Source organism: Pectinophora gossypiella, chromosome 9 (assembly GCF_024362695.1).
Source record: "Pectinophora gossypiella chromosome 9, ilPecGoss1.1, whole genome shotgun sequence".
NCBI lineage: Eukaryota > Metazoa > Arthropoda > Insecta > Lepidoptera > Gelechiidae > Pectinophora > Pectinophora gossypiella.
In genome coordinates, this window is record NC_065412.1 from 11,203,339 (window position 1) to 11,229,087 (window position 25,749).

The 25,749-nt window shown below is 33.6% G+C and overlaps 1 protein-coding gene across 4 annotated transcripts in view; it reads left to right on the plus strand.

The window, feature by feature from the left end:
• The window catches only part of LOC126369717 (uncharacterized), a 259,915-nt gene that overhangs the window by 223,609 nt on the left and 10,557 nt on the right, over positions 1-25,749 (plus strand). For all 4 annotated transcript variants that reach the window (XM_050014289.1, XM_050014290.1, XM_050014291.1 and 1 more), the window contains one exon: positions 12,662-12,755. In XM_050014289.1, the coding sequence (XP_049870246.1) occupies positions 12,662-12,755 (94 nt within the window). The remainder of the gene's footprint in view (positions 1-12,661; positions 12,756-25,749) is intronic.

Sequence of the window (25,749 nt, forward strand, 5' to 3'; positions counted from 1 at the left end):
TGGGCGATAGGCTGATCCCTTATCACCATAAGGTTCATCATATCCATCTTTGGAATTCGTATCAACAGTGGCTGCAAGTTGTCTTTGATTACTTGTGGCTCTGCCCACCCCATTAGGGATTACGGGCGTGAGTTTATGTATGTATGTATGTATGTTGAATTTGAGTTTAGTTAGAATTTTATCATGAATATACACTCACTCTACTACGTATACTATATTTTATAGTTTGAGTCAGCAACTGAGTGACTGACTTCTCCTAAGTTAAGATCAGCTACAGTTATAAAACTGTACTTTAGCATCATCCTCTTACTCATAGTATTACGTATGATTTACGCCATATGTGGTATAGCATGTTTTATATTTGTACCTATGGGATTTTCAAAACCACAAAACAAGTCTACAATGTAAACACGGTTTATCAATTCCAGACATTTAAATAAACAATTTAAAATAATGTAACGGTTTGTTATAATAGTTTTAAAAACTGTTAAGTGTAGCAGGAAACACAGAAGAGGCAGTTAAATATTGATTAGTTGTAATGAAAAATGACTTATATACAAATTGTAGTAAATAAATAGCAGTAATCTAGAGAAAAGAGAACGTATATGTATATTAATATAAAAAAAATATACAGAACAGTTGTTTAAAAACAAAACTAACTGAAGGTGGCTAGGTTTATAATGTCACAACCACAAGAAACATACCTGACTGGTTGCCTACGATAGCAACCCACGCTATCTCACACTATGTTTGGGACTGAAGTATTCATATGAAACTATTCATATTCGCTTTCAATTGTTGTTTCTGGCAAGAAAAAACGACATATTTTCCATAGCGTTGTTGTCTGTCTTTATGGTATAAAGACAGCTGTATTGCTAGCATTCATGGTTGTTTGATACTCGTATTTATTATAGAAAAAGCTATTAACTAGCTAGATTTACTAACAGCTGTCTTGTTAAGTATACTATGGCCTTAAAGTTAAATACATATGACATCATGATCAAAACTTCCATACCATTTAATGTTTTACAAATATTTTTGAATGCAAGGTACCTCTTACTCAATGCTACAACTTACTCTATCTTTTAAAATCTTTGCTATACATTGATGTAATACCTACATCAACAAAAGTTTCTAGGTCATCGTAAGCGAAATTGTCACTTTCTTTGAAGAAGAAAGTGTAATCTATCACAACGTCGCATAGTACAATGAAAGTTATAAATCTGTTCCAAGTGTTTCTACGTAGGACACTAAACAGTTTTGTTCTATTTCTATAACAGTAAAAAAAATAAAAGGAATAGTATTACAAAGACTACTTCTCTCGGAACTGATCTATTCTAGACTATTCAGTTCTAAAAGAAACATTTTATTTAAGCTGTTGCTATTTATGAATACCCTTCACCTTCTAAATTCCGATTACGCGAATTTGTGGATGGTTGACCTCGATTGTGTAGGTAATCATTCTTCATTGCTCACAAATGCTCATAATAGAGTACTTTTAGTTGTTCTCTGGTATGTAGTGACGTTGTACTTAAAATAGTTCTTATGAGTTTTCGAGATTAGGTCTTAAAAATAACTTATAATTGGAACTACTATCATAATAAAACAAAAATATAAACCTTTGCATCATACAAGCTATGTTTAACTAGTTTTTTCTTATTTAATCACATGTACATTATGTGCGTTTATTGTTTTTTAAGTTTCTATATACGTACTTAAAAAATAAAATTTAAATCGAGTAAATATTTAGAGATTTCTCATCTTGAAACATTTAGGTCATCAGCCCGTAACTGTTCTTATCCGTTTCATTTTCTGACTTATGTTTGTCCGGCGATTCATTGACAGACTTGCAAATGATATTGAAAAAACATACAGAGATACGAACCAATACCAAAGCACCATATCACTTTCGTATTCATTTCATTGTCGTTCAACTTTACCCTTGACCTTAGGGACATCTACTGTAATTTTAATTCATGACTGTGAAATGTTCTCCATAAATCGATGTGGTCACGCAAGGGAGACATTAGGAACCTTTTAGTATTGTTGCTGACATTACAAAAATAATTTTATATATATAGTACTTATTGAATTTAAAGTGTGTTTCTGGAAATAATGTGGTCACAATTCTAAAATATGTATACAGTGTCGGTGATCATGACAATTTCATATTGCTTCTTGAAATATGATTCTTTTACTATAAATTAAGAAAAAAACTTTGTAATCAATAAATATATGTTTATAAAACAGTTGTTACTTGTAATAATAAATACTATACATAATAGTTAATAAAGAAAATTAAGTACATACGAGTACGAATACTTTCAACTTTTCTCGAGTACTTACTTCTGCTTTAGAGAATGATAAATAATTGAAAAGTTATTTAGAGTCATGATTTTAAAATGATTTAAGTACCTGATGTAATGTTTCCAATAATAGCTATGAAACACTCAAGTACTAAATCAATAATTTCAAGAAAGCCCTTATAATCTTAACACGTGACCAAATAATATTATTAATAGGTAACAGATATGAAAATAATACGTGTTTTCTCAACAGTTGTGCAATAGACCATACTTGTGAAATGATATTTAAGTGTTTATTTCCAACTTTCAACAAAAATTATCAAACGATAATTTTACTGTCGAGTGAAGTAAGATACAGAAATATAACATGACAAAACGTATTTAACAACAATATAATAATGGTGTTTTAAAAGGTAACCTCAATAGGTTATAAATTGTTCGTTGAATGTAAATGCTATTATTGGAACCCACAACATAGAATAAAGAGTAATACTACAAAATATACATACACTGCATATATGTATATAATATATATGTGTACAGCTGATAGCTGGCAGGACTTTTTGATGGCCCTTGCCTGCTTTCTAAAACATTCAGGCCTGCTTTGATTATTTTTCTTCCTGTACGATTAGAAACGTACAATAATGATAGTAGCTTTTGCAAGAAAAGTACTCTGTTACTGGTTGTTGTCTCATATTACAATCTCGGATATATAATACTTATCTGTGTAAACGGCGCAAAATACTGTGCATTTTAATATAACAGATATTTCGGTTATGAGCAATTTCAGTGAAGATCGGAATCCCACAAATAGTGGTCCTGATGGACATGGCGGGATCACCGGTGTTTGACACTTTCAATTTACCGTTCTATGCATTGTACTATTTATCTTTGTTTAGGTACCTTTGGGTAGTTTTTCAGAATAATATTTCATCAAGATACATTCATAGACATTCATAATATTCTTTCAATGTAAAATCGTTCCCAGCGTGAAACTATTTGAATTAACTAAATAATGAAGATATATTTTTGGTGTTTTGACTTTTAGTTTGTCTCCAGAAACTTTTAAATTTTAAGTTGAAATTATCATAGTGGGGTATGAGGTGTCTTAAATAGTTTTATTTACAAGGAAGTGACTAACGGATCTATTTTCGACAATCGGCTTGCATTCTCCGACGCTGATCCGATCCCTTCACCGCTTTACTCTTATTTTGTTCCCTATTTAGGCGCAGAATCTTGGTGCAATGACTTTCTGTTTAGTACTCTGACTGTACAGTCCAGTTCATTTATACTATCATTCTGTAGTCTATATATACATCATGATTGCATTACCTTTGTACAGAACTTCTTTGTTTATTATAATTGCTTTAGATCAAAGTAATTTCGAATTGTTCATACTTTAGGACCATAAGATTGATTTTTTATCTTAAAGATGTAGGGTATTGCTTTAAAGTTATAGTTAAGTCGTCAAGTGAACAAATCCGAAAAAAGTGTTATTTTATAAATCCGCTTATTTATTTATGAGTAAATACAATGTGAGGTGATACTTCTTAGAAAGATAATGACTTGAATGAATGATGACATAAATATATTATCATGGACATGACGGAATTTTACGAAGCAAATAAGAGTAAAACATGCTAGATATAACCGAATATTAATTTACTTTAAGACATAAGTACTTTAATGTGAGCAAGTTGTTGACTGATTACTTATGGACCTATTTGCCTGGATAAAAGGCGAGATATCCAACAAGCACCACTATACAAACACAAACAGATGCCCATAATCTCCGTCCTGGGGATAGCATCAAAAATATTCTGAAAGGCTTGTTTATTGTCACTTGGTATTAGCGGCCAAAGGTAAATGTGAAGAATTATATAGTAATAAGTTACTACCCTGTTATATAGAAGTACGAATTCTATCACATTTAATGTGATTTCTTAAATGACTTCTACTATCTGTCACATTGCCAGGAAGATAAGCAGTACAGAGGCCTTAGCCAAGTTGCAAACGATTATGTCCGATTTACTGAAATCGACCGTGAACGAACGTGATAAAAATATATGGGATTGACATGTGACCTTATGCCAATCCCATACATTTTATTACTGTCATAGTCTCTAGCACCTTGGGCTTACCCTGTTCGTTTTTAATTTCTCTTTTTTGAACAAGATACGCCAAGAAGCAAAACAAAGAGCAAAGAGAAAATCTTGCAAAGCATACTGGGTATATTTATAGTTTCGGTTGTACCAGTCCTCTTAGCTTTCTCTGAAACTGGACCGAACTTCCGTGGCCGACTCTTGGACTTTGCCTTTCCAGTGAAAGTCGGTTTTAAGAACATTACTCAACACAGTTACCAAACCAGACTCAATATTATAACCGTTTGTTGATATCGTTTATTACCTACTCGTGGCTGTCCATCAATTCTGATTACGTACGATTATTGTTGCTAAATAGTTGATAGTTTATTCAGAGTCAAATCGAAAGCGGTGTCTTTTATTGATGACAAAATTCATGCACTTGTTATTAATGTACACAATGTAAACATTGAAATTTTACACAAGAGTGTTTTATTAAACGCAGTAAGCAGCCTACTACGATATTTTGCTTGTTTTAATACACTCTTACTCAACAGATTGCTCATATAATGGCGCCAGTGCATCACTCAATATTGAAAATTAGTCAAGTTTATTCAAGTCAAGTGACAAACTAAGTCAAGATTATAAATGAGATGGCCGGATGAATAACACCAATATTTATATACCACTAAATACCAGGCATTAGCGTCCTCTCCATTTACTGGAAGTTGATATTAACATCATCCACTATACTCTTCATATCAGTTTTGTACTTACACCTACACAAGTTATGTATTGTATAAGTAAGTACTTACCGGAAATAAATAAGAAAAAAATAAAGATTAAAATACCTACGCATGTGTCAACTAAAATAAACAATTAATGGACTTTGAACCATAATGAATAATAATATGAGGCATATTAACAATATGTTAAACAGGTTAATATTCCTCGTATTAGAGAACATATTATGAGAAGATTTATTTAATGTGTCTCTGTGAAAGCAAAATAAACAATAATATTTTTTCCAACAATGGAATCACGTGCTTCGTAATGTCGGAAAACCTCAAAAGCGTAACGTTTGAGGAACATCGACGTACACGCATTATGCTAAGACAAAGAGTTCACGTGCAGAACAAAGATTCATTAGATAAACTCAGCAAATATGTCAAAACCACTGACAGATATAGTGTATCCACACTTGTTTTTCACGATAGATCATGTTTTAATGACATTTTCGTTAACTCTGACGCAATTGCTTCTATAGTGGCTTTTGTCACGCGGCAGTAAGACGTGCTTTGATATGATTTAACGCATACGTGTCATGTGGGCAAGATATCCTATCTTGGATAGTAAAATATACATCAGCTTCACGTGGGTTTGAGAAGAGCATGACTCTTGCAGTGGAGGTGGCTCATGTGATGACTGTTGTTGTATTTTATTGTTATATCGTCCTATTTATGATGACGATACTCCTGAGACTTTTACAAGAAACCAAAGCAAGCAAACTGGTATAAACTGTTTACAGCGGAAAAGGAAGATAGTGGATTTTTTAGGCCCTAACACTGTTATTTTTATGTTGTATGATCTTTATTTACTTTTTACATTGTTCGCAGGATTGTTCCGTAGTATGACCTTCTCGTTTTTGTATCATATCGTATTTTTTATTTAATGATTGAATAGGTAGTATTATTTCCTTCAAAGTTTTACCTACACGTAATCGTGTGTCTTCGTAAGTGTTAGTTAGGTAGGCACTTCCTTGAAATACGACCTTATAAGATAACGCCAAAAAGTGTAATAAATTCCACAGATCTTATAACTTTTATTATATATCTACTGGTACATTTTTTTATCATTATCTTATATTGTAGTAATTTGATACAGGAGAAAGATAAAAAAATGCGTACGATCTTATTAATGGAAGTTTGCTTTAACAGCAGAAAGCTTATCAGCACTAGAACCCATACACGCATGACATTACAAATAATCAAAGATAAATACAGAATCATCAACAAAGTAGTAACAAAGTCTCTCGATACAAAATTTTGCAAGACTGATGATGTTTGAAATATGAGAAGTGGAATTAGTTTGCAAGCGTTATTGCATACTAAGGCAATATTATAGTGTGGTCAGTTCGAACAAGTTGTTCCTTTTGTGGATGCAAGACACGTGTAACTTTATTTATTAATTGACATGAACTGGGTGAGGTTCTCACGGCCATGGTGCAGTCATAGCTATCTATTGTTCGGAAACCTATCTTCATTAATGTGTCGAACGTTTTTGTAAGTGTGTGCGCTAGTATTGTAAAAGTGCAACTATCTAGTGGCAATCAGTTAACAATGATTGTGGTCAGTCTGGGTGTTTGCTGCATAAATAGTAACTCTTAAAGTTATAAACATTAAATTTTGTTACTATAAAGTACTGGAGAAAAAAAATATTTTTATTTATTGCTGTTGAATTGTAGTCTGTTTACAGTTTCGATGCAGTAATGCCAATCGCACAAAACTGTACCCCAGCTGATGAATCTGACTTGAAGTTCAAATTCAGTCCGTCTCTAAAAGCCCATATTTATGCATTTTTATATGTAGGCACACTTCTGCAACTTGTGAGGTCGACGATATAAAACTTTGCAAAGTATTTCTCGGAATCATTCGACACAAAACTTTTTGAGGTCGAGTCATTGACATTGAAAAGCATTCTTCTTAGAATTTGAATATTTAAAATACATGCTTACGTGCACTATAGTATACATAGAAGTAGTTACTTTTGATATGTAAATGTAAAGTACATTTTCGGGGACACATGTGACGAATTCCATAGTTCTTCCTGTTCGATGTCCGTACAATATAAATATTTCCACTTAATTCTTAATAACTAGGAAAATACGCAATACTGTTTAAGGGAACACATTTGTCATCATAATTATTATATTTAAAATCACATGGAAACATTCCTGCCACATACTGGTCTGAGGAATTTAAATGCGTATTATAATAAATATCACTTTTATAAAAACAATAAGTACTAGTTTTAACTGTAGTTTTCTTGGAACATTTGGATTTTACACTAGGAAAAAATATAATACGAGGACATTTATAAATGTGTCATGCATAATGTGGATGTTCATAATTGTAGGTACTAGTACCTATATGTAAATATTTATGTAAGATGAGTTTTGTTTCTTATCCTACAGTGAATAAATAAACAAAGGGATTGCGAATTGATTGAATATATGGTTTGATATGGTGTTACTAGTCATAAATTAAATGTATGCTGTTAAAACTGTATCAAAGTAACTAAGTATATTGACGTAGGCAGAAAATACAGTGTCATTCAATTATTCAGGCCATTGCTATAAATTACTAACACATTCTTGAAGAAAACTGACTGCTCCAGTAGTGAACTAGTATTAATTGACACGAATAACTACATGAACCATAAAAGTGGTAGTTAAAGAACATTATCCATTCCTATTTCTACTTTAAGCTGAAGTGAGTGAGTTTAAATCATGACACACACTCGTACACTGAGTGTCCTCCTAAACCTTTATTACATTTTATGCAGGGAGGTATGACTGAAAGAGTTCTTGTTGAGAAAGATTCGTCAAACTTTTTACGTACTTTTACATAGTTATGACTTATAAATTATTTGTAATCTGTACAATAATAAACATTCTAATTTAAGTTTTAATCCGATAGCAGGTAACGCACACAAACACGGAATCGCCACGTGCGCCGCTGCGGTTAAAAACGGTTCCATATAAATCAAAGCAATTGATCACGACGCGTTTCATTTACACGCGCCGCTCCCGCCCCGCTAGTCTCTGTCGTCGTTTCGCGGCCTTAGTTCGAGTATAGAGCAATGAACGCACGTGGGGAGTACATTGCACTATGCTAGACATGTCGTTTGGTTGTTAGGAGCCCATCCACCAACATGTGCCATAAGTCCTGTGCATATGAGAGAAGCCGACACACGGCGATTTGCGGTTACGACTGGAAATGAGGGCTGTTGTAAATAGCAACTACATATAGAAATATATAATATAGGTACCAATATTGTAGTCATAGTAACAGGCAATTCAAAAGTATATAATATAATATCTAAGGAAAAGTGAACTCTAAAATTAAAGTCATACATATCGCATTGCTGTATTTCCGACAAAAATATTAGTGAATAATTTATCTATTACTTTTTCTAAAATTTAAAGTTTAATAAACATAAATTATCTTTATTTTGTATATCGTTGCTTGTGAGAAAAGTACTTAAGTACTTAATATTATTACGTACATTGAAAAAAATCGGCAAACCGCACAGTTGAGCGTTTCTCACTCTAATATACAAATCGCTTTAAAATTGACGATGCATTTTATTATGTTACATTTTATTACGTTGTGCAAGCTATCAATTTTCCTGACCATGTCAATTCCAAGGTTGCTTGCAGGTGAAACGCTTACGTTGTTTTACTACATATTAGTTTCATATAGTATAAATAGTAATACGACAAACTGATGTGGCCAAGTAAAGTGATCGACAGGTTCTTGGAAAAAACAGAGTCCGAGTTAAGATCCGTGATCCTTTCTAAAAATCTTGTCGTTGTTAATTTCTCCTGTTGTTGTTATCTCGTAAAATCTTATTATTTCTGTTGTTGTAAGTCAAGATAGCCCATGCATCTACAGATTATTATGTAAAAAAGCTCCGATGGCTTTACACCTGTAGACGAAATTTTAATATCTGCCGGATTGTGGACCGACTCAACATGAGCTTATTGAGTGTTGTCCATCTTTGACAGAATATCAGACGTTCTGTTGACGATAAAAGTTGTCCAGCTGCTGTGATGGCTACTGAGCCACACCAAAAGCACTGTACTAATATGAAGACTTAATTAAAAATCTATTTGAAATATAACTTATATAATAGGTAAGGCGATTCTGTACTGTTGTTGTGCACTAAGGAAGAGTAAAAATTTAAGCTTTTTAACAGAATTACCTGATGCCTACGTTTTAAAGTTGTAAGATCGAATGTCCTGAATCCATAGCACATTGTTTAACGTCTGGAAATCTCGGCTTTAGATGGTCAAGACAGTGCTGGATTCACATTCTTTTTTAGTGTCGATGGCGAGTCATAGCTTAACTTAGTCAAATAGTTGGTGATACTTGGAGTGATTGTAAAGGTGATGAACCATGTGCACTTACTGAACGTAAAAAAAAAGTATATTGCGGTTTTAATATGAACCCCAGACATAAATGTGTGTCTTGATCAGGATAAGGCTAATGTTGATTAAAATTCGGTTTGTAAAAGTAATAAAAAAAAATATATACTGGAAATCGACTGATTAATTATGATAAGCATCGATACAACTATGAACGTAAGTGTGTGTAATGCTGGTATTAATTAAAAGTCATTAGAAATGATCCTGCCCACCATCGAGGTAAACTCGGTCATAAGTCATGTCAAGAATAATAAAAAGAGGAAATAACGCGCGGAAGTTGATAGGAATCTTGGGAAAAACATGAATTAATCCTTGTTGACTTGTGACTGCCTGATGGCATGCGAATGCGGAAAACATTTGAGCGATGTGATAAGCTCCTGTCAAGTTTTTAAATTATGCTGTTATCTCGACACATAAAACTAGAATACTGGCCCTGCTACAGCCCTACACCACAAAACCTATGTAATGCGTACCCTCTTTGGGCAATTTCTGTTGTAACGGCTTGACCACAGAAAGGGTCTTGGATCCGATTCCGTTCAGGTGAATTTAGAAACTGCGATTTTCTTTATTGTGTCGTGGATGAGTGTATTTTCAGCTATGGGAGTTAAAGCAGTGTTAATTTAACTCCCGTAGTCACGTGAAATAACCGGCCTATGTGGTGACTTGATCGCTAAGCTTATGATTTTTGGCTGTATATTTTCCTGTAATAGCAGCATCGCATTGCATTGTTTTTGTGCTATGACGTGTGATCTTTCCACAATATTTATCAGGACACGTCCGCTTCGACTAAATACTTTATTTACTGAACAAAACATTGTCTTATACTAAACAGAACTCGTAACACTGATTTACCGACCTAGATAGGTACTATAAATATACCTATTTACATGAATTACGCCGAAACGACTTTCCTGTTGGTTTAAACTGTATTTTTGTTATTTTTGGACAAGACCAATGCTTGTTTTGCGAATGGTAAATTAATTCGTGGTAAAGCGTGGCAGTGTTGTCTTTGACCAAAACATTGTTCATTTAACGTGTGAGTTTTACACATCCATATTAACTAGCATTAAGCATATATTATATCTCCGGAGTGTACATATTATAGGTTGTATAGATACTTCTGCCTACTAAAAAAAGAAAATTAAAGAATAAATGTGTGAAAATATAAATTATGTTTTTTTGTAACATTAGGAATGGAAGATATATTACAAATATCGAATTAAGAAGCGTGAATGATGATGTGTTTTATGGCATATCTATGAATACGCTAAAACTCAAAAGAGAAACTGGCTAACTTACTCCATCAGTGCACAAACCGAACATAACATTTTGCATGAAATTAAGAATACATTAGGGGTTTTGGAACTGCAACCGCAGAGAAATGAAAAAGATTACACGGGGACGAAGTTGTGGACATCAACTAGCCTGTACATTGTGCATGGACCGATAATCGCCGCTTTGCAAAATACACTAAGCATCGGGTGAGATTGTGGTCCAAGGTCCAACGCAAACCTATAAGCCTACCTAATATAAAATTAAAATTAGGGTTCTTAATAATGTAGTAAAGTATCTATCATGTATGATACAGATAAGTAACAAAACCCCTTTTACCAACCGTATCCACGGAACAGCCGCAATACAGATATTGATCCGGTATTTTCCCATTTTACCGATGCGAACTCGCAAATTGACGCAATTCGGTACAATCGGTGAATTGGCGCCATTACCGACTAACCGGTGAAGACCAGTTGCAACGGTTTTGGGGTTATCGGCGGCTGATAAAATTGAGGCTAGGTTAAAGATTATTGATTTCTGATTGTACGCGCCACGATTTAACTGTGAGAACATAAGTTTTTATACTGAATTTTAACATCGTCGAGGTGTGTTTTCACCACTGCATCTTCTTAGCCAGAACGATTCTTTAATTATAGATGTGGATCGTGTTTGAGTTTATTTTCTTATCATTTGGGCTTTTTATAAGAACTAAACTGAAACATAATGTCGAACGCACATAATACTTGTCTTATATAACTAACCTCAAAAAACTCCATCAGATAAAGCGTATAGGAGAATCCTAAGAACTTACTAGGAATTTCCACATTACTTAGCAACCAGTAAACTAAACGAGCTGATTATCTAAATACCGACATAACGATAAGTATAAATTATGAAAAATTACTTACCTGTACTTATGTAATTTATGAGTATGACAAAGGTGGACAAAGGTAATATTTAACAACAATGTCGTATAAGAATAAATCATTGAATACTTAGTTTGAAGAATAAATTCGAATGTTGACTATGACTATTACAAGAAGTCGGTAAGTAATAACAGCCTAGCGCCGCGTAGTTCGTGCGACAAAGACTTTTGAATTACATTTGATATTAATTTTCGATTAATAAGGTAATAAGAAAATAAAATAACATTCCTTAAGACGGTTGGTCACCGAGGGGAATTCGACCAATAACCTCTAGATAAACTCAACCACAACAACAACTATATATACGAAAAAGTAACTACCAATAAGCATCCAATAAAACCAACATCTGCAACAACTACACACACTAAGTAAAAAAAGGCTGACGAGAGACAGAGATAAGTGGAAAGAGCTGGAGGAGGCCTTTGTCAAAAGACAAATGGAAGAGGACGAGGAAGCTTCTCATCTACTGCTATCGTTATACCATAATAACCCATCAGTGTCTGATTATGTTGTAGAATATTTATAGCATTTAATTAATAGGACTGAAATAAACGATAGCCTGATACGATAAGGTCAAAAGTACACCTAATACCGGTCATGCATGAGATGGATGATGGTGGACTGTACAATGATTGTACAATGACCAACTGTCCTATCTGCCCGCGCTAAAAATATAAGCATGCAATTATAAACGAATCAAAACTACATTGCTTTACATCATGATTTTTTACCGAAAATAATCAAGTCTCCAAATAGAAGCAATTGTCAATTTTGAACGTCATTCTAAATAACATCAAATTGCCGGAGGTCTGAAGGATACTGAAGTTTACTTTAAAGATGTTAATGATCTTTTTTTTGTTTCAGATGCGCCGAATGATGCGAATTACATGATATGCGGTGTGGTGATTGCCATGGCCTTAGTCGGCCTCATTATTGTGCTCTTAGCACTAACTATTAAGTAAGTACACACAAAATTTCAATCTTATGAAGTTAGGAATCTCGTATTTTACCAATAATGATTGAAGATTATTAGTATTTTCACTGATTAACAAACAAACAGACCAAGAATATATAAAGCTGTAATAGGTAACGGGAAATAAGTGTAATTCTAAAAATATTGCGTTTATAAATATGTCCAACTACACAACAAAGAAGGTACTTATTGCATTTTTATTTCATTAATGAGTGTTACCAGGGTTGATGGGATTGGTAATCTACCTCACAACCCACACGTTAGAAGAAAAGAATGAGTGTTTTTATTCCGTAAAATTGCAAGAGAACGTTTTGCAACGTCATATCAAAAATGAAATAATGTAATAAATCACTACTCGTCATATACAGAGCATAGTACTCGTGCGATACGGATATCAATCAATCACGGATGCGGATTTTCTTTGATGGCTTAACTCTTGAAGTAGGAATATATTTTAATCTTATGCTTATGAAACGTCAGTAGGTACTTGACATTCTGTCTTTGGGTGCGTCAGCTCATAGAACACATAAAGGAAATAATACTTTTCTCCGTTTGTAATGGTACTATACACCATCTTAAGATATTTTTTCTTAGTAAATTCTGTTTCTGATACAGACGGAGCACAATTTGATAGTAATCATGAGATGTACCTACTTAACCGTGGCGCCACAAGTACAAGCACATGCAATAATATTTTACTATGTGGTTTTATGTCCCGGATTCTGCGTAGTTTTGTACCTACTTCAAAAGAAGATTGGCATTTACCGAATACTATATATCTTGCTAGCGTCAAGCGTTAGGTCGCGCAAAAGCCACTGGCTATAAAATATATACTACTTTCAAACGTAATAAAACTCATAGTCCAGTCCCAAAGCATTTAAGTCGTTTCTGATCATAAAATACAGATATTACGGTTCAAAGTGATCGTCCAGAAAATAGCTCTTCGGTTTATCGGTTTTCAATAGCGTCAAAAATTTTAATATCGTTATTTCATCGTTATTTATTGTCGGTATAAATTTGAACGAATGGTATATTTTGTATTAAACAAAATTGAATTCACAAATCAGTGCATAAGAGGCTTTTGAATGGTTTCATCTAAAATAAATAAAACTGAAATGTCCTAAATGTTAACGATAAAGTAAATAGTAGATCTTTCAGTATTGTAGAAGAATCAGCAGTCAGAAGCAGTAAAGCTAAAAAATAAACCACATGATACATTGCAGCATCGCAGGCGATAATTGTGAATTACATTTAACATATAATGTTTTTGGAAATTTTGAAAATGTGGAAAGAATTCTCATTAAAGGTGACTTTACAGTTGCGCAAGAAACTACTACTTTCTGGTAATAGTAAAGAGTTAGCGTCACTGTTATGTGAATCTTCTGCAACTGACAGCCAGTGTAAACACGTTACGTTTAGAAAAGGAATATTTTGATTGGAAACTAGATTAGGATGATGGATGTGGACGGTAAATCAAAACCCGTTCTGGAGTGTGTGCCAGATAACGCAAATTTACATAAACGTAAAAATAGATTATACTTCCTATACTACGTATATGAACGATACTTTATATGGCAACTGGAATTCAGGGCGGGCGTTTGTGGTTACAAAATATTTGTATACATATAGAGTATTCAGACTCTTTTATGTAAATCTTCGTGCTAGTAAGCATGGCTTCATTTATTTAGATTGATTGATTTATTGTTTAGATAAAAAAGCAATTCTATGTATACCACAATCAGCCATTTTAGGCTAGAAGATTTTGCAGTCATATCTGTATATATCACAGTTTCAGTTTCCTTACCTATACATCTTAAAAGATTTGTATTTAATATCATTGGGTCAAATTCCAAATCTCATTTTATAACTGACATAACGTAAACTATTCAAAACGATAATGCATCAAGAACATAACAAAGTTAAAGGAAGTTTTGTCGATGGAACGATTGGCATTTAGTAATTAGTGGATTGTTTATTTTATATGCCTTCTTCATTTTACCAATTTCTGTAGCTATTCTTGATCATCAATTGCGATATACTATTTATTACATATTATACGTAAAGATGTTCTAATACGACGACCACTATGCTTTACCTTAACAAGGCGACATGTTGTCGAGCGACAACTGTTAAACAGTGTCCCCGCAGACATCGGCCGTTATTTCGATAACGCCATCGGCAGACTTCGCAACTAAATGACAATAAGATGTCGAACGAAGTCTTCGGACATCATCCGATATCGGCAACACAATACACGTTTGATGCTGTCGCTAGTGGATACGACGCTTTATGCCATCATAAAGGTGCAACATATCCATCTAAAGATTTCGTTCAAAATGGCTGCAGGTAAAATATCACAAATATTATTATGAGAAATACGTTCAGACAAAATAATAAAATAAAAGGCAACTTGTAGTTTCAGATCACAAAATCAAGCTTGTAACTAGCTTGCAACAAGCATTCGACTGTTATTATATCCTTGACGGTCCTGCCACTCTATTGTAATTACTAGGCTATTGAAAGATGAACTACTTAAAATATTTCGTTGCAATTCAGCAAAACGAACGGTCTAAACGCTTCAGTCAAATCTGCTTTTAAGCAGTTTTTTTACTCAATGTTCGTCACAGGTTGATGCTTACTCTGCGATTTTTTCTATCAAAGATAAAAAGCAACGTTACTCTATATTCCAAATTCCAAACTACTCTAAATTCCAAAAGACCAAAGTCCGAGACTGCATAGGCCTGAGACACGGAAACGACATTTTTACGGAGTCTGCTTATCTAAATTTATTTTATTCTTATTCTATTCTATTCTAACCTGAAAATTTGACAGTTCCGGTTTTTTACAGAAGCGACCGCCTGTCTGACCTTCCAACCCTGAAGGGAAAACCAGCTCAATACAGGTTAGGTCACATACCTCCGATAATTCATTTCTCGGAAATGTGGGTTTCCTCACGATGTTCTCCTTCACCGCTGAGCACGTGATTCATCATTCATTTATGAATTCGAAAATAAATTCGACAATCATTGGTTTAGGACTGTGATGGATTCGAACTTGCGACTTCATAGTGAGAGGCAAACGTTCTACCACATAGGCTACCACGGCTCTATATGGAAACGGCATACAAATCATAGTAAAACACTTTATTGCATACAAATTTACAAGAACAGCAGAAACTTATTGTAAGTTGGGCAAAGCCGGCCTATATACTTTTGTAACTTTGCATTTTTCCAAACGTACTCAGTAATTCTACTATTTTCATGACTGTTATCATGTCCTTATTAAGAATGTAGTGTAATTTATTCTATACCGACCCATGTACGCAATTTTGAACGTGACTGTTTATACATTCGAGCAGTATATTATATTCACTATATACACTATACATTATATAAACTACAGGTATACATATAGATACGATCACGAAGTGCATGCGTGACTCCAGACAAAAATTCTTGCATAATGTCAAAGTGAACGGAAGATGAGGCTAAGGAAGAGCATATTGACATTTGAGATTAGGTCAAAAGTTGTACATTACTGTAAAAATAACTTTTGACATTCATACGCATATTTTAGCCAGTATAACCTTAGTGTAGTCTCCGGTTCGAATGGCAATAAATATTTTCAGTAAGTAAATAAAATGTCCTCTGTAAGTACCTACTTTATGAAATAATCCTGTAGGTTTTTTGTTTTATAATTTCATGTGTATTTTCGATTTCATAAACGTTCGTATCTGATTATGAAATTCGACATTCTCTAATTTTTAATGACTCATTATTACTTATCTTTCAATAATATACTTACCATGGTTTTGAGAAATGGGTAATTTTATTACATATTGTAATTTTTTGAAAAAAATTAAGTTTTATGTATACTAAAAGCTTACCAAAAAACAATAATCGTAGGTAACAAGTTTTTTTAGATTTCTATGGTTCTATAAAACTCCGAAATATTTTCAATAATCGTTCATTTTAGACATAATATAAAAAAATCGTCTTTTATGACGCTTCAAAATTTTGTATTTATTACGAATGTATTATGATTTTCCGCTGTGTTTACTATTAAAATACTACACTAGGTACGTAATACGTATCGACACACACGTGTACACTACAAAACGTACCTAATCCACACGTTTTGTAGTACCATGAAGTTATTGATATGACAATTTAAACAAAAACTTGAATTATAAATTCATATAGCTACCTACTGGATTCAGTAAGCCGCGTTACATACAAAATATAAAATCAATTAATATAATTATCTAATTCCTAAAACTATTACCCGATCTCGCGGGATCTCGTCTAAGTTTTCGGGATCAATCTAAATTGACGGGATCGGGCGAATCCCTCATATTTTTTGTTTTGATTATGCTGATTTCCAAAGAAAACTTAATTATTTCGTTTTTGTTTTCTTACAAAAATACTTTGTTTTAATTGACCTCAGTATCACAAACAGCAGTTTTCATACTTTTCAGCTATCCCAATTTTATTTTACTTTTTTTATAAAGTAGACGAGATCCTGAAAATTTCGGGATCTTGCGAGTTTGATATTTCAAATCCCGCGGGATCTCAAATTTGCGATTTCGAGTCGGGATTGCATTCCCTAGTAACAGACAGACAGACTTTTAAATTTATAATATGAGTACCTGTATTATTTTTCTAAATTAGTTTAAAAAGAGGGTAGAAATAAAAATACTCTGGCAAACGCGTAAAAAATGTCAGCTAACGTTCATTTCTCAGTCCAAAGTGCAATGTGAGCCAGAGTCGTTATCCTCTGAACTTGAAGAGTGTGTTAAAGAAGAAAATATAACGTTTTTGATAATATTTTAGTGATTCCTTTTTTAAAAATAATAATATACGTAATAGCACAGTGAATAAACAATAAAAAAGTAACAAAAAAAAATACAAGGTTCATAAGTGTTTATATAAAACTCGACTTCTGATTTTGTTTCCGTGTGTTGAAATTAGTTTTAAGTTTGGTAAAGAAACTTTATAATAACTATTTTAATTACTTACCTTAAACCTATTTTAAGTACTTAGTTGATAATTATTTTGCATGTTCCTTAATTTTGACCATTTTGACAAACAGTGAAACAGACTGTAAATTGAAAAGTGTTTGAAGACAAAAAGCTACTGTGACAAAATGCTGATTATAGTAAAATTAAAAAGTTCCCTGAAGACAATTTTGACGAAGCTGTAAGTGATTTCATGAAATACTTATCTACATTCGTGTATTTTTGGGTCTATCTTTATTTACAATTGCCTTATGGGTACTAAAGTATAGTTTGACTTACTATATTCCTTTTTGGTCTAAACCCGGATGTCAAATTTATATACGTTTTGCGTTTATACCAGTTTACCTGCCAACTTACGTTTTACACGTGTAAAACTTAAGTATGTAATTTATTTACAAGTGTACCTTTTAAATTATAACGGCCCAAAGAAGGGCGAATTTACAATAGTTCTGATAAAATATTTACCGAATTTTCCTTATAGAAAAATAAATATATACCTTCTTTTTATAAGTTGAACTATTCTATTAAAGTATGCTAAGTAAGGTAAATTTAATGTCATAGTGGTATGCCCAAAAGTATAGAATTGGTTAAAAGGAGATTGTTCTGGTACTTATTAAGAAAAGAATAACAGATCCAGGGTTACTTCGATGGGTGAAACATTTTAGAAGATTACATAGATACTTACTACTACTAATATAGATATTTCATAATTATGGCGTTATATTATAATCATCGCTACGCACTCATAAATTTAATAAAGTACGAGAAAAAAAGCGCGTTAGCACGAAATAGCCACTTATTCATTATGAGAAAAAATGTATGTATCACAGCCATTAGCTACTATAGTGTTTTGATCGAATACGGAACCAATATTCCAAAAGGTTAATCTACTTAATTAACACGTTATGTCAAAAGCGTCGTTAACGATTTGGGTGGGTGAAGCCCTACTTTAAAGTACATCATTGGAGGCGTAGCAGATAACCAGTTCAATCCAGATATGACAATTTAGAACTGGTTAAATTCAGTTTTAATTCGCGTCGTCCTTTAGATGGTAATTAATATTTCCTCAGTCGTTATGTGCATGACGCAGTAGACCAGGAAATAGTCGAAGGTACCTACTTAATAATTTTTGTAAATTATGTGAGTGATAATCGCGACATGGGGGGAATTCAGTGAGAAATTCGGAAAGGGAATGATGGGCTGCAATTACATATATCTCATTTTTTAAATTAAATTAATTAGATCATCGGCTATTGAGCACTATTTGATAAAACATGCGCTGAATTGGTTTGATGGAGGAGCAACTGAGCTAGTAACAATTCAGAAAAGTTTGCAACCTGAGCTTCTGTGATTAGCTATACACATACATTCATCATCAGGCCTCATGCATCTTTTCCAGATAATTTTTATATTGTATAGGAGGATTTATTTTAGTTGGTGTATAAGCCAATACGAGAGCGGCAAGGTCTACCCCACGCTCCGCTGATGTAATCACTGGCTGATACTGCTAAATACAAAATACTAGTTACACGCTAACTCACCGCTAATGAGGGTAATAAAATTATGAGCGTAATTGGTCATAATCACTTATAAATTAATGATTGAAAGACTTTTTCATTATATAATTAACATTCATTAGGTTGATGACATTTAAAATGTCATTGAATTTACTAATTAATGTATAATCAGTAGGTCTGTTAAGGATGTATGACGTATGTTGTATTTTGATTTGTCATTTTGCCAAATGGGCGTTTGTTTCGATAAATCTGTTTAATATAGTCTGCCTATTTGTACAAATCAATATTCATTGTGTTTGCTTAAAACAGACATATATTGTAAATTCACAATTATATTTATTTTATGCGTATAATAGTAGCGTTGACCATTATGAGCGGCGTTACAACTCACCATATCACGTTTATCCAATAGAAATCTCAGGTGCAGCGTGGGTACTCAGTTCATCTTGCGAAGGGTTTAAGTTAGAGTTATGCTATGAAATAGTTACAAGTTATCAGATGACTATTTTATTAGATTTTTGATGTTGAAGTCATAACTTGGATACCTATTCCCCCTGCCTCAAGTAAATTCCTCATTCGCGCGACAACTCCCGGAATTCATGCAATCTGTTATTTACAACAAGGTGGTAAATAGCTGTAATATTAAACTCTGCAATTTATACCAGGCCAAAAAACAGGTCCGTCAATGGCTATTAAAATTGTCTTACCTACATACAGAAATTATTATAAAACCTCTAACATAATAACATAATGTCCCATACGTCTCTGTGGTCACACACTCAAACGCAACATACACACACACCTCTCTTTCTCTCTCTCTCTCTCTCACACACACACACACATATACACACACACACACACACACACACACACACACACACTACACACACACACACACACACACTACACACACAATATCCCCTTACACATACATACACATATTACTTACTACATACCTAATACTTCTATTGTTATATGTCCGTTTTATAAGTTACAATTTTGTTGTATTTTCATCTTGATCTCAATATCTTTTAAGATCGTTCTAAATGTTTTAGATTCTAAGATTTGTTATGTCCTATCTTTCTTAATATATTTTTTAACTGTATTATTCAGTTAAGTTAAGTTTCCACCGGACTTGATGTATAATTTTATTAATATTAAGCAAAAATTGTATCTCATTGAGCCACTGCGATACAGGGTGATCCCTAGTGCAGGGCTCGCTGTTAAAATGTTTAAATTGTACCTTGTATGAGTAATAAAGAATTTTTATTATTATTTATTATTATTGATTTACCGTAGGGTGGAAAGTGAGGAGCCCATTGTCCATGTATACATGTATACATGTTTCCACCCTTCTTATGATGATATATATATCATCATACTGAGAAACGTAATACCTTTGCCAAATGTTACGATATACTCAGAATGATAAGCAGGTGAACGCATTTTAGATTTTGTCTTTATGTACTCATCATAATTTAGCACTTCGGTGTTTAATAACATAACAAACAAATCATATCATCATATCTGTATGTGATGCAGAGCAACCCTAAAAGGGGTTGGTTGATGTGTAGGTACTTTATAGTACATACACTCACTCCACGCCTACTATGTTTAAACTTTTAGTTTTTTTTTGCAATTTAATAGGGAGATTACATACAGGGTGTTAATGACATCGTAACGAAAACTTTGAGGGATGATTCAGACTATGATTCTGAGTTAATACAAAGTACAATTTTCCATCCATCCATACCATCCATCCATAGGGAAGGCCCGTGCCCCAGCAGTGGGGACGCTAATGGGCTGATGATGATGATGACAATTTTTCATCGCAAAAGTATGGGACTGAAAATAATTAAAAGTACACTAAAATTTTAATGAATATTCCGACAGGAAATTCCACTTGATATCAGAATCATCCCCTTCAGTATTCGTTATGATTTTACTAATACGCTGTATTATTGCTTGTCTCCTTTCGTAAGCACCACTACTTTATTCTCAGTCCAGAGCAACCCACGGCAATTTTACCATCCGATTATTGGAATAGTATAACCTCTCAGTTCACTTTAATTTCGGTCATCGTTATGTGTCACTATGCCATGTTACCTCTATGTTAGTGTTATAGACCTAAATAGTAAAATTGCTATTATAAAATGTTGATTAATGCCAATGTGGTGTAATAAAATAATATAATTCACTAATAAAATTATATATTATATAAGTAGAAATTATAGCGCAGGCTAGAACACACGGTCAATGCCAAAATTTGGCAATTAGCCAAATTACACCGTCTGTTGTTTCAGGGGTCGATGGTAAAATGGGTCATAGATGTGTTCAGACACTACTAAATTATGAGCTCTCAACCTTGTTTGTTATGTTTTCGTATAACAACAATGTATTACCTAATAGATAGATACATAAATCACATCCTGTCTGGGTCGTCAGAGCCTATCAATAAGGTAAAAAAAACATTTCAATATTATACATATTTTTGTTTCTCTATTATATTCGTGTAAGTTTTATATTAATATGTTTTTTTTTGTACCTGTGGTGTATTCTAATAATAAATATATTATTTTCTTTATTCTTTTGTAAATTAAATGTTTGCATTTGTCATACTTAAAGTTAATAAATGTAAGTCATTTTTGAGCCGGTCAAGAATCACATTTATTATTTTTATCGTAAGGAACCCTGCCATTACCGGGCTTGCTTACATTTGACCGGTTTCTTTTAGTAATCTTTGTATATTTTTGCACGGAAACGGTTACTGTTTAACATCACAAATCAACTTGCGAACGGTATTTTAGACCGCTATTAAAGATTTTTCGCCTGTGTCTTAACCGTAGAAACGGGTTTGTGACGCAATATCTATTGTTAGCGGTATTAAATATGTAGTTCGGCTATTCTCTTTGGTTGGAAATACACATAGTATATAATTAACTGGTGAAGAACATAATCAGATCAGTAGGTAGCCAAGAATTTTACGTCAGTAGGTCATAAAGTATTCAACGTATCTTTACATACATACAAAATCTCAGGCCTATTTTCCACCGGGGTAAGCAGAGACTATGGAATTCCATTTGCTTCGATCCTGACACACTTCTCTTGCTTCCTCCAGTCATCAATCGTTTCATACGACCACGCCGGTTCAGAGTATAACACACTGAACCTTTTCTAATGCCATCTCCAATTTGGTCAATGTACGTCCTTCTAGGTCTTCCTCTGCCAGCCCTACCACCAACCTTCGCTTTATACCGCTTTCGTAATCCTATTATCTTTTATCCGCTCTACGTGTCCAAACCAATTTTAGATTCCCTTCTAAATCTTAGTCACTGTATCATCTTTTACACTACATCTCTTATCACACTATTTCTCACTCTATCACTCAATTTAACACCGCAGATGCTACGCAATGACCTCGTTTCTACGACATTAATCTTACTTTCTTGCTTCTTCTGCCATACCCAACATTCACTACCGTACTTCAGCGTAGGGACAATACCTATACCTGGTCTACGTATCTTTACGCCATAAGTGAATTCGTTGATTATAATCCATCTTTTGTTCTTCTAAATCCTCCAATAAAGATATTTTTGAATTTGAATTTGAATTTGAATCTATACTTGATATGATTATGTAACACACAATTCATAAGCAGGAGGCAAGGTTTCATGGTAGCATCAGGATAAAGTATGAAATTTTTAAAATCGAATGCTCTGCCACAAAGATTAAGCCTCCAATTTGTAAGTACATGGATTTATATTGCAGCGCAACTGTACTACAATTTCAGTGCTGCAGCAATGCGACTAATTTGAAGGTGCCCTTACTCGTATAGGCGACGCTACATATGATAATATCCTTTCACTTTATACGTTTATCCTTGTTTATGAATTCAATTATCTCCGGAGTATTGATATTAAGGATTTGTTCATCAAATTTCAAACCATTATCATTAATAACACAAACAAATCGAATATATCTTCGCGTTGCTAATCACTATAATGATAGCTATCAAAACAAATGTATTTAGATTGATTTGTTGGTGCACCTCCACCATAGACATTTGTCTGGGAACCCATCCAAATTACTACAGGAAGATAATTTTATACAAACATTTTGTTTACAACGATGATTTATTTAGAAGTTAGCAGTTTTGTAGTTACAGTAATAGCCATTACGTAGTATAAGTATATACTATTTTGAAATTATAATTAAAACACATAATAACGGGTTCTTACCGCCTTTAAAGCAGGGATATGAGACTCCCGATATTTCGATACTGTTGCAAGTGCCATGATCACGGGATGACTGATGAGATTGCAGTGGAGTAGGTAGATCCATAATTGTCCACGGGCAGACATATCTGTCTACACTCTTTGTTTATGTATTATTCTGAAATTAACATAGGTAGTTAAATATTTAAATAAATTCGTCAATCAGTAATTACTCTACTTACTACACTACTTTGTACTTTTTTAATACCCAAGTCATTATTATAATTATAGCATAACTATATTACATTTATGGAACTAAAATGACTTAAATATTGAAATATATTTTTTCTGGTTCTTACAATAGATACTAAACTTTCGATCAAATACGTTGGTCTCACGATCCGGAGGCCCCGGGTTCGAATCCCGGTGGGGACATATAACAAAAATCACTTTGTGATCCCTAGTTTGGTTAGGACATTACAGGCTGATTGTCCGACAGTAAGATGATCCGTGCTTCGGAAGGCACGTTAAGCTGTTGGTATTTCCGGTTACTACTTACACTACTAACTGATGTAAATATGTAGTCGTTACATGAGCCTTTGGTGACATATCAGGGGCCTTTGGCGGCTTCATAATAACTTGACACTAGGGTTGATGAGGTTGGCATTCCATCTCATAATCCTCACGATAAGGAAAAGATTCTAGATGGTTAATTATACAATTTAGCTGTACCTACTGAAACAGTATGTATTAGATGACACAGTTAAACTAACAATTACGGCATTTGATGTTGAATTCCGGGTTGAATCAATCGTGGCGAGGTCGTACTATATGTAGTTTAGTGATGGGACTGTTGCTGTTTATAACAATGACGTAATGGTAGCAGTTACATTGACATAAAAACTGAATAAATTGTCGTTGGTTCTTTTTGCAGATAATAGTTACAAAGTTTAGTATTTAACTGTCTTATTATGTTTGGTCATGCCAAATTCTACTTCTCTCGTGTAAGTTGTGAGATCAATGATTGATACGAATATATACCTACAGTGCTGTTTGATGAAATATGTCACTTGGCCGTCAAATTTTGCAACAGGTTCATCCACTGACATCGTGTAAAAGCGTAGAATACTCTATCTCTATTTGTTTCTTTATTCTTATCAAAATAATAAAGACCAAATGTACCAAGAATAAAATATATCTCGTGGAATAAAATATACCTTTTCTATTTCGTGGAATGTTCATACAAAACCCCTTACTAATAAAATGTAAACAAGCGTTGTATTTGACAGCCAGACAAAGTTCAATCGAATCATTTAAAAATTGGATCCAATTTTGCTTGACTGTCAAATACTTACACACATATTCAACGCTTGTGTTATTTGTTTTTAAAGAAAAGTATTTATACCAAATACCTATGTATCTTTTGTTGCATCAGGCCATCTCTAAATATCATTATTGGACATACCATGGCTAACTTGACAGGGCCGTGGCGTTCCCACGACTGAGCATCATTGAGGTACTGTCGACATTCGTCTCTTTGTACCTATTGTATGCATCGGCTTTTGTCATCTATGCCTTGGTTATTTTGGCCAATCCACCATTCCATAGAAATGTCATCTTTATGGATGTAGTGTCTGTACATTTTTGAGCTGTACCTTTCACTTTTGTTGCTATTCTTGTGGAACTTACTCATACGTTACCTACATGATTATCCTGAGAAATTTATTTTCGGAGGTATGTGACCTAACATGTACTGAGCTGGTTTTCCCTTCGCGGGTAGGAAGGTCAGGTTGTCGCTTCTATAAAAAACCGGACCTGTCAAATCTTCAGGTTAGGTAAGCAGACTCTGTGAAAAATAGAATAATGCCAGGGAGATGATGATGACTATCTTATTTCATGTGACGGGATAGGTTGATTGATTGTGTGAATAAGGATTATGTATTGTTTGTGAAAGGTGTGAGTACTATTGACATGATGACTGGAAGAAGAAGACATGATCTACCTATTTTAAAATTCGGAAGTATTCGGATCAGGGGGGGTTAAAATGGCCACATCGAAGCAATTCATCTAAGAAAGCAATATTGCTTTTTGACATTTGGTTGCATTGCGCACTTACTTTTTTATGCGCAAATGTCAAATTGCAATATTGCTTTCTTAGATGAATTGCTTCGATGTGGCCATTTTAACCCCCCAGATCAGAATCAGATCATATACCTATTGGTATTTGGCGA